The sequence below is a fragment of the Trichosurus vulpecula genome, chromosome 8, assembly GCF_011100635.1.
Source record: "Trichosurus vulpecula isolate mTriVul1 chromosome 8, mTriVul1.pri, whole genome shotgun sequence".
In the NCBI taxonomy this organism is placed as follows: Eukaryota; Metazoa; Chordata; class Mammalia; order Diprotodontia; family Phalangeridae; genus Trichosurus; species Trichosurus vulpecula.
In genome coordinates this window covers 141,236,780-141,251,663 of record NC_050580.1, presented here as the reverse complement: position 1 = coordinate 141,251,663, position 14,884 = coordinate 141,236,780, and the positions used below count along the sequence as shown (strand labels likewise).

Sequence of the window (14,884 nt, the reverse complement as noted above, 5' to 3'; positions counted from 1 at the left end):
CGTGGAGCAGCATGAACTGGGTTCTGGCTACTCATACAACCATGGAGATGAGCAGAATCACTTCACTTATGACCCATGGGCTTACGGCATCATTCACGTAAATCAACCCTTGCATATTTATGACAGGCCATGATCACAATCTAGACTACTTCATGTATATACAAATCTTCACCTTACTTGCAATGTTTTTTTCATATATAACAATGATTTAAATTGTTTGCCACATAAAGGAAAATTAAACAGATAATAAATATAGAAGTAGCAAAGCACTTTGGTGTTTCTGGCACAGCTTTAAAACAAATGAAGAGGAATTTCCATAATTAACAGCTTAGAAACAATATGATACAAACACGTCAATTCTGTCACTTGAGCAAGAACCATTTTTTTCATTCAAGTAGTTTTCTCTTTTTGTTTCTATTATGGATAGAGGAATGAAAGGCAAAAAACACCTAGTTATTTTTATTGTCTACACAGTGAAGAAAATTAGAAGCATCTTATCTATACCCACATTTGTGTGTCCTGACAAGCGCATTCAGAAGATTTCAAGCCTTGAGTAAAGAATGTCACAGTGTTAAATTGAAAAGGGATTTGGAAAAGACAGTGAAAATGAAGATGTGTGACTCATCTGCCTAGCAAAAACTACCATGTGAATGGCAGGACAAATCAAGTGATATGCTCTCTGTCTTTGAGAATAGAATTTGTTCCTTGGAACAACTAGTAAAAATGATGAAATTAAATAATTGCAGAGTAGCACTTTTAAAAGTTAATATAAACTGGACACCAAGCAGGTAGTGCAACAGTGTAAATGGTATAATAGCAAAAGCCCAGATTCTGTGTAATTACAATGGCTGAGCTTGGCCCCAGAAAAGAGTTAAGAAAATGTATCTCCTTTCTTTTACTGCAGAGGTAGGGAGCTATGAGTATGGATTATTTCATATATGGGGATCCTACTCCAGTACAGGGGGCAATAGGAGTGGATGTGTTTATTTTGCCAAACTTGTAATTTTTAAACCTTTTATTACAAGGGAATTCTTGCTAGGTATTTGTCAGGGGTTGCCATTCATTCTACATCTAATACAATGGGTCACTCAGAGCCAGAGGCTTTAAACAAAGTCCTTTTACTAAAATCATTCCAATACCCTCATAAGCAATTCTCACAACAGTTTAAAAGCAATCCAGAGGATAACATCAAATAAAAGTCGCTTACAAGAGTGCTAAAAAGCAGTCAGCAAGAGGTTCACAGATACCTCAGGAACTCTCTGCCAAAGTCTCAAAAACATTTTTGTACTCTTCTTGCCCAGAGCACCAAAATTTTGGTCCCAAGTAAGCCACTTATATGCAAAACTAACCCCCCACTGCCCCAGATCTGCATAACTTCCTTGCTTGAAATAGTCCTGTGTAGTGTAGGGGGTTAACAACAGTATAGTTCCACAACTGTAGGGTATGTGGGAGAGACATATTGGGAAATGAATGTGCTGTAAAAACAAAGGAATCATTTAAAGTTAATTTTAAAAGAAATGCTGTTTTGATATTATGAATAGAGAAGTGCTACTCAGATTTGGTTATTATACAAATATTATAAAAATAATCAGGTCATTTGACCATGTATATAGAAACTATTTTTTCTGTTTATAATTTTGTATGTTTAAGCAAAATGTCTTGGTTTTATATGTTTTTTGTCATATAATGAAACACAGTATCCTACTTTGTAGGATATGAAGTATTCAATAAAAATCAGCATTTTGATAAAAAAAAAGTCAAGCAGCTAGGTGGCACAGTGAGTAGCACACTGGCCGTGGAGTCAGGAATACCTGAGTTCAAATCTGGCCTCAGACACTTGACACACTTACTAGCTGTGTGACCTTGGGCAAGCCACTTAACCCCAATTGCCCTGCTTTCCCCTCTCCAAGAAAGAGTTAATATAAAAACAATTCTATTTTATTGAATAAATATTCAAATGCTGTGAATACTATTTTTTCATATTTTTATATCATACCCTAATGCTGAGTTCAATTTTCTTCTTTGGATTCAGAAATGTGCAAATCTTATATCCTGAACCCCCCTTTCCCTGCATGTTACTTTCATAATCACTAAATTTCAAGTGCTATTGACAAAGGCATTCTCCTTGCTGGTGAAACATCTTCCACCCTCTTTTTCAGGGTTCTGTAACTATATTCTTTCTGTGGCTTTCAGAAATTCCCAAATAACTCATAGTTATTCACTTTCCTTTTATCACATAGCAATTTTACTTAGCCAAACTACTTACCTAAGTACTTAAGCATCCTCAAAATCCAGTCCCAGTCTTTGCAATCTTTTCTCCCAATGCTTTCCTGTACAAACCTAAGCTCCAATCAGATTGGCTTATCTACTGTCCCTCAAATATGCCTTGCACATCCCTGACTTTGTACCCTTCATTAAACTATTCTTTCTGCTTGGAATATTCTTCCCTGTCTTCTTCAGATACCTGAATCCTCCTCATTCTCTAAGGTCTAGATGGTGCCTGAAATCTAACCTATCTACCTGAGCCCATGATAATCAATCTTTGCTCTGAACCTCCTTATCATTTAATATCTGTACCACTTGGCACTCATGTAAGGTCTTGGGTTGTTATTTATGTATTTATTGCCCATATATCCTGTCTCTTCAGTAAGAGTTAATCAAAATTTAATAAATATTTATAGAGTGATTAGACAACATTATGCTAGGTACTCTAGGGTGAGTATAGGGATTGTGTATGTTATTTTGCATTCTCCATAGTATCTAGCATAACGCTTTGCACACTTAAGATTAATTCAACAAGGATCTGTTAAGGTGCTTATTATGACTCATAGCAATGTATATGATATAGATGTTTTATATATATATATATAGATATATATCAAAATATAGATATATTTTGGGGTTTGGTAATCTAGAGGATCCATAGGAATTGGGGACACCATATGGGCTCCCTTATCTCTCCAGTGGGCTGTGAGGGTGGGAAAAAGGAACGAGGAATGCGAGAAGGAAGCTGAAAGTCTAGATCAAACCAGGGCCACGCTAGGAAGCAATTCTTGAAGCATTTAGAGAAACAAGGCTAGGGTTTATCTCTATATTCACCTGAGATGGTCTTAGGCTGAATTCTTTTTCTAGGAATATATATGGTTCACTTTTTTATGAATTATGCCACTACTCTATCAACCCCCCTAGACATTCAAAAAATTTTTCTGTTAAAAGTATCAAATTTAAATATGTCTTTATTTAAACAAAAGAGAAAAAGATGAAAAATGTCATAAAGAATGAGAAAGAATTCAAGGCAACAGAGTTCATGACATCTTTTGCCTAGTAAAATCTTCCAAATACATTTACTCTTCACAAATAAATGCATGTGAAGAAAGAAAGTCAATGAATATCTACACCATACCAGTTTCACTACACTTTTGAAACTACAAAATGAACATGGAAACAAACATGGAAAGTGTACCAACAAAAATTGTATGGTATTTATGAAACACAGGGACCATCACCCTCTGGCAGCTATAGAAAAAAATCACACTTAACTTCACAAAAAGGAGGAAGAGGAATGACAAACATTCTTAAAGTACATAATGAAGAGGTGTGAGACCTAAAGAAATACTTTTGGGACAAGTGCACATCATTTCACCAAGAATAGTCAAGGCTGGTAATAACTACACACCATGGAATTTACCCATGTAACTAGGAAATGGTTCAGAACCAAGGAGGAAATCAAAAGGCTCTTCACGAGCAATATTCACATGAACTCACTCAACAATATGTCAATAAAGAGACATCAAATAATCAGTTGAGTCATGTATATTTGTTTGTGTCCTCAGAGGGGCTTTTGATGGTAATCCAGGACCATGTCATTGGCACCAGTAATTGGAGAAGGATTGGTCTTAAGGGATCAACATAGGCTTAGTGATCAGTATATACTAGCAATAGTGCAATACGGCACTACAGGCTATAAAAATTAAAACCAATTGAATATCTAACAAGACATGATCTGAGTTACACATTAGAACTCAATAAAATTCATGAACTGATAGATGAGAAATCCTCATACTACATACATACCTCAAAATATCTGAGACAACTCAAGTAATAAATTGTACTGGAACCAGATGATTATCACGGATTGAACTGTAACTCACAGTCACCCAGATATTACATCGGTGCATAAAAAGAAACAACTTAAAAATAATGTTTTAATAGTTTTCACTATGCCAGATACTTATAATCTCCAAGCTTCATGGAACAAAAAGCTTTCACAATACAGAGATGAGGCAGAGGAGATTAAACACGTAAGAATAGAAGGAGGCAAAAATTATTCTGCTAAATCTCAGCTGCTAATAGAGTTGCACCCAAAATACTTCCCAGGAATCTATAGAGGATGAACACAAATGCTAATACTTATATTCAAATACAAAAGTGGTTATTTTATCTACCTCTGAAATAGCCCATATAAGACTGCATATAAAAGAAAAACAGCAAGATAACAATTTGTTCCAGTACTGTTTCTATCTGAAATCCATTGACAAAATGAGAATGAGGCAATATACTAATAACTGGCTTTTATATACCACCTTAGGGTTTACAACCTGCTTTGTATACATTATTTCATTTGGTCCTCACAAGAACTCGGTGATTAAGTACTAGAGATTTTATTATTTCCATTTTACATTTGAGGAAACTGAGGGTCAGCGACATTAAGTAATTCTCCCCCCCCCTCCACTGCCCCCTGCAAATTCACAGGCTCATGTCAGAAGTGAGACTAGAGCTCAGGTCCATCCTACCTCCAAATTCAGTTCTATTTTTACTCCACCAACTGACCATCTTTGAAAATGCTTCTTACCTGGTTTGCAAGTGTCTGCCCAATTACTGCTTCATATGGAGGAGGGAGTTCTGTTGGATAAAGCATCCCAGGACTGTTGATGGCAACTTCATACAAAGTACTGAATGGAGAATGAGGAAATTCTAAGTGAAGTCCTCTGAAAAGAGAGAAAGGACACTTTATTATAATCCCTTAGTTTAGCAAGAAAACTAATTAAGCTTCTCTATTATAGCAAAGCAAACATAATGTGTAATAATCTTGTGAAAAGTTTTCCTCACCACATACTTGTCATGTAAATGAAATGAAACCCTTATTCATTGGGCTTTCAGTTTAATTTTTTTTTTCGAGGATGACACATCAACTATTTAACCAACTTCACAACACCACCTTTAAATGAAGGTAATTATACAGATGATTAAATTTTTAATTCAACTTTTGTGTGTTATATTAATGACTGTAATTTAATAGAAGCTTAAGTTTTATGTTCCATCATGACAGAAAAGAGTTGCTTTTGTCTTGCCGGAAGTCCTTTTTTATTATCGCATTGCAACAATCCTAATAATGAGTCTTTTAGATCTACACTGTCACTTCTTTCACAACTGATTCTCTAGTCAATTATCAAGCTCTCCTTCTTACCTTTGGTATTCTCTAGTCAACTTGTTCGCTGAAAGTGAGAATGGTTTCAACTTCTCATTACAAACCCAGCCCAACTATTGCTTCCTGATCTATGTAACTACAGCATGTAATCACAGACATAGAAAAGAAAAGATGAACCTTTGAGCTTCTATCATGGGTGTACAGGTATACTCTGGTGGGTAATAGGGTGGGGGAGGTATTGGAGGTATGAATTCATCAAAATCCAAGGTCTGGTGGAGAATGGTTCCATGGGGAGTCATACAGTCTGGGTTTGTGGAATGTGATCTCTGTGGAAGAAACTGAAAAATAAAGTTGAATCAGATTTATTTGTGCAGAACTACTAGGACATCTCATGCTGTGTCTGTCTAACTTAATTATATATGAGCTTTAATTATAAATTTAAAGTATATGTAATTTAAACTGTCAAGCAAGGAATGTTAAACACATACTTAAGAAAGAAAAGTTTTCCTTGAGTAATGTTTTACCCTAGACATACTATTATAACTTGCTATTCAAATACTGATATACTGAATTTTAGTGCTTTTGTTTATTTGTTTGTTTAAGGAAAATAAGATTGCAGAACTCTTTACATCTCTTCTCATACCAAACTCTGATGGACAATGTTTGGGTAATTCCCTGGTTCCAAAACAGTGCTGGTAATTGCAAATTTGAGGGGAAAAGAAATAGTCTTCATGAATTCTTTTAATGATATATTATGGAATGATCTCAATAATTGAGGTCGTCTGATGTGTTCAATAAAAGGATAAATGATTCCATTGTATTTCTTCTTTGAATAGATGTGCCTCTTGGGTTTCTCATGAAAATCTTCCCATCATGCTTCTGGAAGTAGCTGCTTGTGGCTTCCATACATTAGGTTACTTCATCTGACTACTCAAGATGTTGCATTTTATGCATTCATTTACTCACTCATTCATTTGACAAACATTTATTAGGTTGCCCAACGTATTGTGCTAGGACCTGGGGAAGATATGAAGCTAAAAAAACAGTCTATAGCCTCAAGGAGTTTATAAGCTAGTAGGAAATAATAATAGCTTATTATAATTTTTAAATGGATATTTTGTTTTGACATTATAGATATTTCCCAAACATACAAATGTCTCTACAAAGTTGTTGCTCAGTTGTTATCAGTCATGTCTGACTCTTTGTGGCCCTATTTGGGGTTTTCTTAGTGAAGATATTGAAGTAGTTTGTCATTTCCTTCTCTAGCTCATTTTACAGATGAGGAAACAGGATTACGTGACTTGCCCAGGGTCACACAGCTGGTAAGCATCTGAGACCGGATTTGAATTCAGGAAGTTAAGTTTTGCTGACTCTAGGCCCAGCACTCTATTCACTATGTCACATATCTGTCCTACAAAATACATTATGTAAAAAATCAATTTAGTGATTTAAATTTGACAATATAGTACTAACACTGACCTTTGAATCTGATGAATTTTATTGCCTTTCAGTGTTACCATTATGTAAACTGTAATCATTGTAAAATATATTGCTTTTTGGCTTAGCTTTCTTTACTCTGAATCACTTCATCTAAGTCCCTCCATATTTCTTTGAATTCTTCATATTCATTTTTCCTTTAGGTACCACATCATTTATTAGTTACCCCTCCAATTACTGGGCACATGTATAGTTCTGAATTTGTTATCACAAATAATAATGCTTTATTTACATTTTGGCACATATGAGTCTTTCCTTATTATTGTTTCCTTAGGCTAGCATTCCGGTAGTGGAATCTCTGAATTCATGAGTATAATTTATTTACCTATGCTACTTAGGTTACATTTAGATGTGTATCATTTATTCATGTTTCCTTTATTGATTACTATTTTATTTCATTGTATTCTGTAAGAATGTATTAACTATTTCTGCTTTTCTGCATTCATTTATGAGATTTTCTTGTTCTAGCACACGGCCAATTTTTGTAAAGGATACCATGTGTTGTGGAAAAGTAAATATGCCCTTTAATGTTTCTGTTTAATAATAATCATAGGTCTAGCAAATCTAGTTTTTTCCAATATTCCACTTTGATCGATAATTTCCTTCTTATTTGCCTTCTATTAGGCTTAACATGTTCTAAAAGAGGAATGTTAAAATTGTATTTTTTTACTATAAAAGTAATTTTGTCTTTAAATTAGCTTTTCCTTTACATATTCTGAGATGCCATACTATTTGGGGTGTGTGTGTGTGTGTGTGTGTGTGTGTGTGTGTGTGTGTGTGTGTGTGTGTGTGTGTGTGTGTGTGAACACCTATATAGGAAGCCTGCGAAAGTGGAAATAACACCCAATATGATTCTGGAGTTTGTCACTGCCAGATTTGATTTTGAACCTGGGCTCTTCCACTAACTGCCTGTGTAAACTTGGGAAGTTTCCTAATCTGTAAAATGAGAGGATTTGACTAGAAGATCTACAAGGTCCTTTCCAGCTCCGCATCTACGATCCTAGAAGTACATTAATTTTTTGCGCAGATTTCTAGATTTTTATAACAACTGAGCAACAACAAATATACATATACATTTTAGTACTAACAATTACTCATCATCTAAATTGGGATTGTACATAAAAAAGGAAAGAAAACTCACTTGAAATCATTGCTCTTTTGGAATTCTGCTCTTTCTTTCTTTCTTTTGCACTATATACAAATTATTAAGGTCTTACCAGTAAAAAATGTTGATATTCTGTTCCCAGATTTTTTTTTGGCAGGATTACTTGACTTATAAATCAAGGGAATGGTCTAAATGTGGTTAATCTAGAATTTAGCAAAGCTTTGGACAAAATCTCTTGTGCTATTCTTGTGGAAAAGCTACAAAGATGCAGGCTAGATGGCTATTCAGTTAAACGTCCTTGGGACAGGTCAAATGGCCTGGTCCAAAGGGTGGTCAGTAACTGCTTGAACAAGGTCTCCAGTGGAGTACCTCAGAAATCTGGGTTTGACTCTGTGCAGTTCAATACATTTTATCAAGGATTTCTATAAAGGTATGGATGGCTTGCATATCAAATTTATAAATAACTAGTGTAGCAGGAATAGCTAAAACCCTAGGTAAGATTTAAGAATTTTTTAAAAAATTGCCTTTATAGGCTAACATTGTAAAATTTTACACTTGGAAGAGACAAGGCTAGAGAGCCATTCCCTTGAAAAAGATGTGGGGTTTTTGGCATACTCCAGGCTGAATATGAGTTAACCTTGGGATATGGCCACCTGTACAGCTTTCAATTTAAAAAAAATGCATTTATCAATGAAATTTTATTTGACAGATACTGTGTGAGGATCTAGGAATACAAAGTCAAAAGTGAAACAATCTAAGCCCTTAAGGAGATTACATTTTAACAGTGAGACATAACAAGTGCATATGAGAAACATATGTAAGGGTGGGGTTTTATGCCAACAGTAGTCAATTAATATATATATGAAGTTTTAAATGTATAAAAAGATGCTTTGTGCCCTGTTATCTCTTTATGAGACATGGGTTTTCTTTGAATTGTCCAAGAAAGAAAGCAATGTGATTGGCTGGGATGATCAGTCACCCTCCCCCCGCCCCACCCCGCATTGAACCTTTACACAAAATAATAGACTACTGATAAATTCAGAAAAGCAGGGGACGAGCCTACTGGTGAAAGATTTCGGATTCAGACCAATGAGAAGGAATTACTCTTAGGGATAGCAGAGAGTTTCATGTTGCCTCCAAAGTGAATGGAGAGAGAGAATGGAGAATGCTTTAGAGGACATCCTGAAGACAAACACAGACAGAAATGTTGAAAGAGAGAAACCCAAGTGATGAAGCGGATTCAAGGAGTGTGATCTATTGCAACATCAAAGAATGCCAGATATGTACTCAAGAACACGCATCTAGTAACCAGAAGTTGTAAGTTTCTCTTTTGGCCACACACGTTCTCTACATGCATGCCTCATTACCATCATGTGTTAGGTTTAAGCCACTCACTCTTCCCTTGGACTCTGTATGTTTGTGAGGAGCGTACCCCAGACCTTTGAGGGATGTTCTGTGCCAATTCTTCTTATTATACTATCTTATTAAAGATTTTTGCTAAAAGCTAGTTGAGGCTGTTGACTAATAATCAATGGTGAGCATATTGGTGGGGGCTGGTGGATGAAAGCCAAAGAAACCTGTACCCTCAGGGTTTTCTGCATAGCAGCTGCCCTCTGGGGGACCCATCTTGCCAAAAGCTACCTAGAGTTGGTGAAGTAGCCCAAGGAAGGATGCTATATGTATACAAAATAAATACAAAGTTACAATGGTGAGTGGGCAGTTAGCTGGCGAGGAGGGAGAAACCAAGGAAACTTCATGTAAAAGGTGGTGGCACTTGAGTAAGAAGACTTGAGAAAGAAAATCAAAGCTTTCAAGAGGCAGATGTAAGGATGGAATACATTCCAGGTGTGGGGGACATGCAGTCCAAGGGCACAGAGACAAAAGATGGCGTATCGTGCATGAGCAAAATGTTTATTTTATCAGTGTTAGTTGAGTTCAGAATAAGAATTAAATATATGGAGGGTGATTTGCAAACCCTAAAGTGTCATATACACAGACATACAAAAAGAAGGTACACTGGTGCACTTAGTATCTACACAGGATCACAGACCTAGAGCTAGGGGGGACCTCAGAGACCATCTTGTTCAGCCCTTCCATTTTGTAAATGTTAAGTGACTTGCCCAGGGTTACATCGGGAGATACGGTATTTGAATCCAGGTCCTGTGACTCGAGTCAGTCTTTTCCCCAGTGTACCACACCACCCAGGATATTACGCCATGGTAACATCAAAGCATGGCTCTGTGATAATATGTGAATGTATGTATGATGGAGAATAAGCGTGTAAGGCCATACATGGGATGGCATGAGTGAAAATGGAAACACAGAAGAAAATTTCCATGGAACAGGAACAAAGGCAACCATTACTCTGCCCGTGATAGACAAAACCCTCCCTTGAGAAGGTTTTGGGTTTTATGCTCTCTTTATAGATAGATAGATAGATAGATAGATAGATAGATATAGACAGACAGATACGTGTAGATATACACAAAATATAAGTTTCTATCATAACAACATTGTATATAACTATAGATATGTAATTTGTTACAATGAAGGACTCTTACTGAGTGAGAAGTGGGGGTAGAGGCTTAGAAATAGTGATAGTTATGAAAAAAAGAACCAATAAAACATTTTTAAAGCACATCAGAAAAAATGCAAGAGGTGAATAGATCTGTCTTGTTATCACTCCATTAAATTATATATATACTTACACATATTTCTCTAAAAATATCATACAAACTGAAGTTCTATTTCTTATACAAACTTGGTTTTTATTCTTTTTTGTATGTTGAAATGTTTGTCGGTAATTAAGTTTAAAATAAAAAGAAAATTAAAAATAGAACAATTATGAAATATACCTCAATAGTCCCTAAACTGTAGATACTTTGATTCAGTGACACTAACACTAAGCATATGTCTCAATATGCTTCCAGTGTCACAAGAACAAAACATATTCTGAGTGAAAATGGAGGAAAACTTCACTATTGGTCATTTTTGTTAAGAGGCTAGGAACCAAGAAACATTTATCTAGGAGACTTCTATTATGTCAGACATTGAAAAACTAGGCTCAATATGATCTCTATGCATTTTCAAAGAGCTGTCACATATATTATCTCATAAATCCAAAGAGTCTTGGAGGGAAAGTATTAATCTTCCCATTTACAGATGCTGAAACTGACACACAGGCTAAGTCAATTAAATAACATGTCAGCAGGCTATTTGAACACAAACAAAATGGGGGAAATTGGTATTGGGGAAATGGAGGGATGTGGGAAGAAGAGATGAAGAGAATACAGGAAATTCATGCCAGATAAGTTTAAGGAGTTCTTAGTTTCCCCAGAATACAAGTCACAATATTACACAAACTAGCAGCAATGAAGTCAAGGTTTCCAGAAAATATTAAATAATTTACATCCTATCATATAAGAGTAATAATTTTGAACCACTACTATCTTAGGTTATCTCACAGTTATGATTATTCCATACTTAGAACTATCAATTGACATGTAACTTAAGCACATAGTAAGCACTAAATTCATGCTAAAATATATTACCCTTTTACCCAATACTTTTGTTCTTAATGCCCATATGCTGTAACACAACATACAATGTTGGAGTTTACAGCTCCTATGTTATATTTGCTTAAGGAAGCACCTTACAATTTATTGCTTCACATTGAAATATGATGTGGTAAGTACTACCCACAAGGTACTTAACCTTTCTTTCATAATACATGCCAAAGAAAATAACCAGTATAAAGCCTCGATGAATAGGGTCAAAAGTTCACTGCCACTGCATAAATGTTTCTGAAAACTGTAACCCCCCCTTAAAAGGTTAGTAACTGCTTGTGACAATCCTAGTGGATTTACACTGGCTGAAAGTGTTTAAGCAGGGTATACAATTAGAACAGATTTTTTTTTTAATCTTAGTAATGACATGCTAAAACTGTGTTCTGGCTTACAAGCTTGCTTAAATGACATATTATGATAGGGACAAATGAAGGATTAAAAAAAAGATTACATTCTCCTACCAAAACAAAAACATGCTTTTTCCCAGTATAAATAAAAAGTATTTTTTTTCTGGGGGTTTTTTAGGTGAGGATTGTGGGGTCCTTAAAAATCCTGGCTTTCTAAAATGTAATAAAGGAGGTTTTTGTTTTTGCTTTTCCCCTAATAAAGAAATGCACATACACACATACGATATTTTGAATTTGAAGATAAAACACTGATTTATTTTGAGTTAAAATAATTAAAAGTCTTTCATGCTAAGACATATAACCTGAATTGCTTGGTCTCCTGACTTCCTTTTGGAGTATCTCTTCCCTAAGACAACACTGATTACCTGGGGTCTATAACAGGAAAATTCAGACAAATTAACTAACTGGATCAAAGCATGAAAATGAAATAATACTGAATCTAAAGAATATTGGGTAACAGAGTCCAATCCCAACAGATAAAATTCATTTGCTTCAAAAAAGTATTAGATTTTTTTTTTTTTGGTAAGAGAGAATTCTATAACCCAAAGAATGAGCTTTCATAGGGTTCTAGTCTATGTCAGTGAGGTTATAGCTACATGCTCATTTAAAGTACTTCCCCTTTGTTATGTTAATTTGGTTGCTGAAGAGGCATAAAAATTGTTTGTGAAGCACTGATAAAAACAACTGGAGAAGAAACATAGCATATCTGATAAAAAATGCCTGAGGAGAGAAGCGGATTGTTCTGAAAGGACCTAGGAGAGAACAATCCCTCTCAGAGAAAAAAACCCTAATGAATGTGGTAACATCTGCAAGACATTGCTGTCCACTAGTTCATTTACATATGACTGCTTTCAGGGTTTTGAAGGATGTAGCTTTTTGTGGACTGAGTGAAAATTTATATATTTTCTGTTTGTGTCATACCTGACAGAATTGCAGCCTCTGGGTTTTTCAAATGGATTTAGAGACACAGGTCACGGACTCATAAAGAGGCTCTGACACCAGGCACTAAAAGTCAGAGATGACCAAAAGAAGACAGAAGATGAGAAATCAGAGTTCAAAAGATTGAGAAGACAGCAATTTGAATAGAGAGGCTGATGGTGGAGACTTCTCTTGCTACTTTATCTGAACAAAATAGTGGAGAATCAGAAGATAAAATGAGAAGCCAGATAGACTGCAACTACGGTTCTCTTTGGAGCAGAGTTCTATAGCACTTGAAAGTTGTGTGAGGAAGGGAGGATCCTCCTTCCAAAGATCTGACTGGATTTGTTTGTATTGCCATCTACAGCCTGAGAGAGGTAAAACCTCACAAGAATAGCTGTTGTTGCTCTTTACTGCTGTCCACACATTCAGAAAGCAGAAGGCAAAGGGAAAAGAAACTTCGTGGCTATTTTGTTGTAAGCTACACTAATATTGTATAGCCTTTCAAAAAATGCTTAATATTGTCTCAGCACCCTACCAAGTGTGGCTGTGTGCTAAAAGAGCTTGACAATGCCGTAGAGGCCAGAAGTAGCAGAAAAGCAGCTTTGACCCGCAGGTAACATATGCTATAGTGTGTTCCGTAAAGAAAGTAGGGATATCAAAGCCTGCAGACAGTTGAGTTACGAGTTTTCCCAGGCACGTGGATTTTTCTTCTCACATTCTTTACTGCTTGGTTTTTCTGTGCTTGCCAACTTCCTCCCCAAGGACACCATGTGCATGAGTGGGAGAAAATGACCCTGGTTTAGAAATAGATTGTGATCTTTTTGCTATTCCTATTTACTATTCCTGTTTTGAATAAACATAAGGTTATTTTTGGTCTTACGTTCTAAACATTTTGTATTCTAAACATTGTTTAGTAAATGTTCCATGTGCAATAGTTAACGATTGTATTGTGTTTGATTTTGTGTAAATAAGAAATACACTAGCGGGGTTTCAGGAGTTACAGTAATAAATTATAAAACTGTCTGCATCCCCCCAACATGGACCCTAGCTGCATCTCCCCTTCAAGGACCCTGAGAATTGAGAAGTAGTAATATGGTCTTGACCATGGCCAGTACTCCTCTGGAAACCACCCCTCTGTCCCCAGACTTGTCATTATGAGGGCTGGTTGGGATAACTAAGCCATCCTAGAGAGAAAGAAGGGGAGTGTGGATATCCCATCAGACACCACACCTTGACTACTTAGTAGCAAAACCATTGAAAATTAGTTAATCAATCATTTATGGTCCATCTAATGTGGCAGCATGACTGAAATAAATAACACTTTTAGGTGTCTGTAATTAGATGGAATTCCAATGATCCACAAAGTAAATGAGATGAAAATTCCCATTAATTATCATGTAACAAGTAAATATACTTCAATATTTAGCAATTCTCAGCATTGAGAAATATTATTACAAGGCTATAGAAATTTCTAATACCCATATCTTGTCCTTTTTCATTTGTTAGAAGACAGAAATTCTCAACCCAAGACTAACTTCAAGCTGGTTGTAAATGGCAGAAATTCTATTATTCTTATTAACACCTTCTCTGAAGAAAAAAAGATATATATAATTTTTTTCAAATTTCATTTCACTTAGCTATATGTGTGTCTATGTATAGGTGTATGTCATTAAGATATACTCACCATTTGTAACACATCAGAAGAAACCATCTGCATACAGCACATAGCTGTAGCCAAAGCACAAACAATGGTAGAAATGATGTTGAGAGCACACACGCTGAATAACAGGTCCTGTGAAAAAAGATACACAATAGAACGTCAGTTCTTATCTTAGTAATACAGATGACAGAATCCCAAATATTTGCGACAGCTTTGACAATGATAATTGACTACATTTATCAATTTTATATGGCTTTAATTGTTGAAATACAATTTATTCTTCTGAGAAAGACCTACTCA

At 35.6% G+C, this 14,884-nt stretch overlaps 1 protein-coding gene across 2 annotated transcripts in view; it reads right to left on the bottom strand.

Moving 5' to 3' along the window:
* FAM189A1 (family with sequence similarity 189 member A1) overlaps positions 1-14,884 on the bottom strand; it is a 192,190-nt gene that overhangs the window by 24,118 nt on the left and 153,188 nt on the right. For both annotated transcript variants that reach the window (XM_036736274.1, XM_036736275.1), the window contains exons 3-5: positions 14,609-14,716; positions 5,606-5,766; positions 4,853-4,988 (exon numbers count right to left, since the gene is read on the bottom strand). In XM_036736274.1, the coding sequence (XP_036592169.1) occupies positions 4,853-4,988; positions 5,606-5,766; positions 14,609-14,716 (405 nt within the window). The remainder of the gene's footprint in view (positions 1-4,852; positions 4,989-5,605; positions 5,767-14,608; positions 14,717-14,884) is intronic.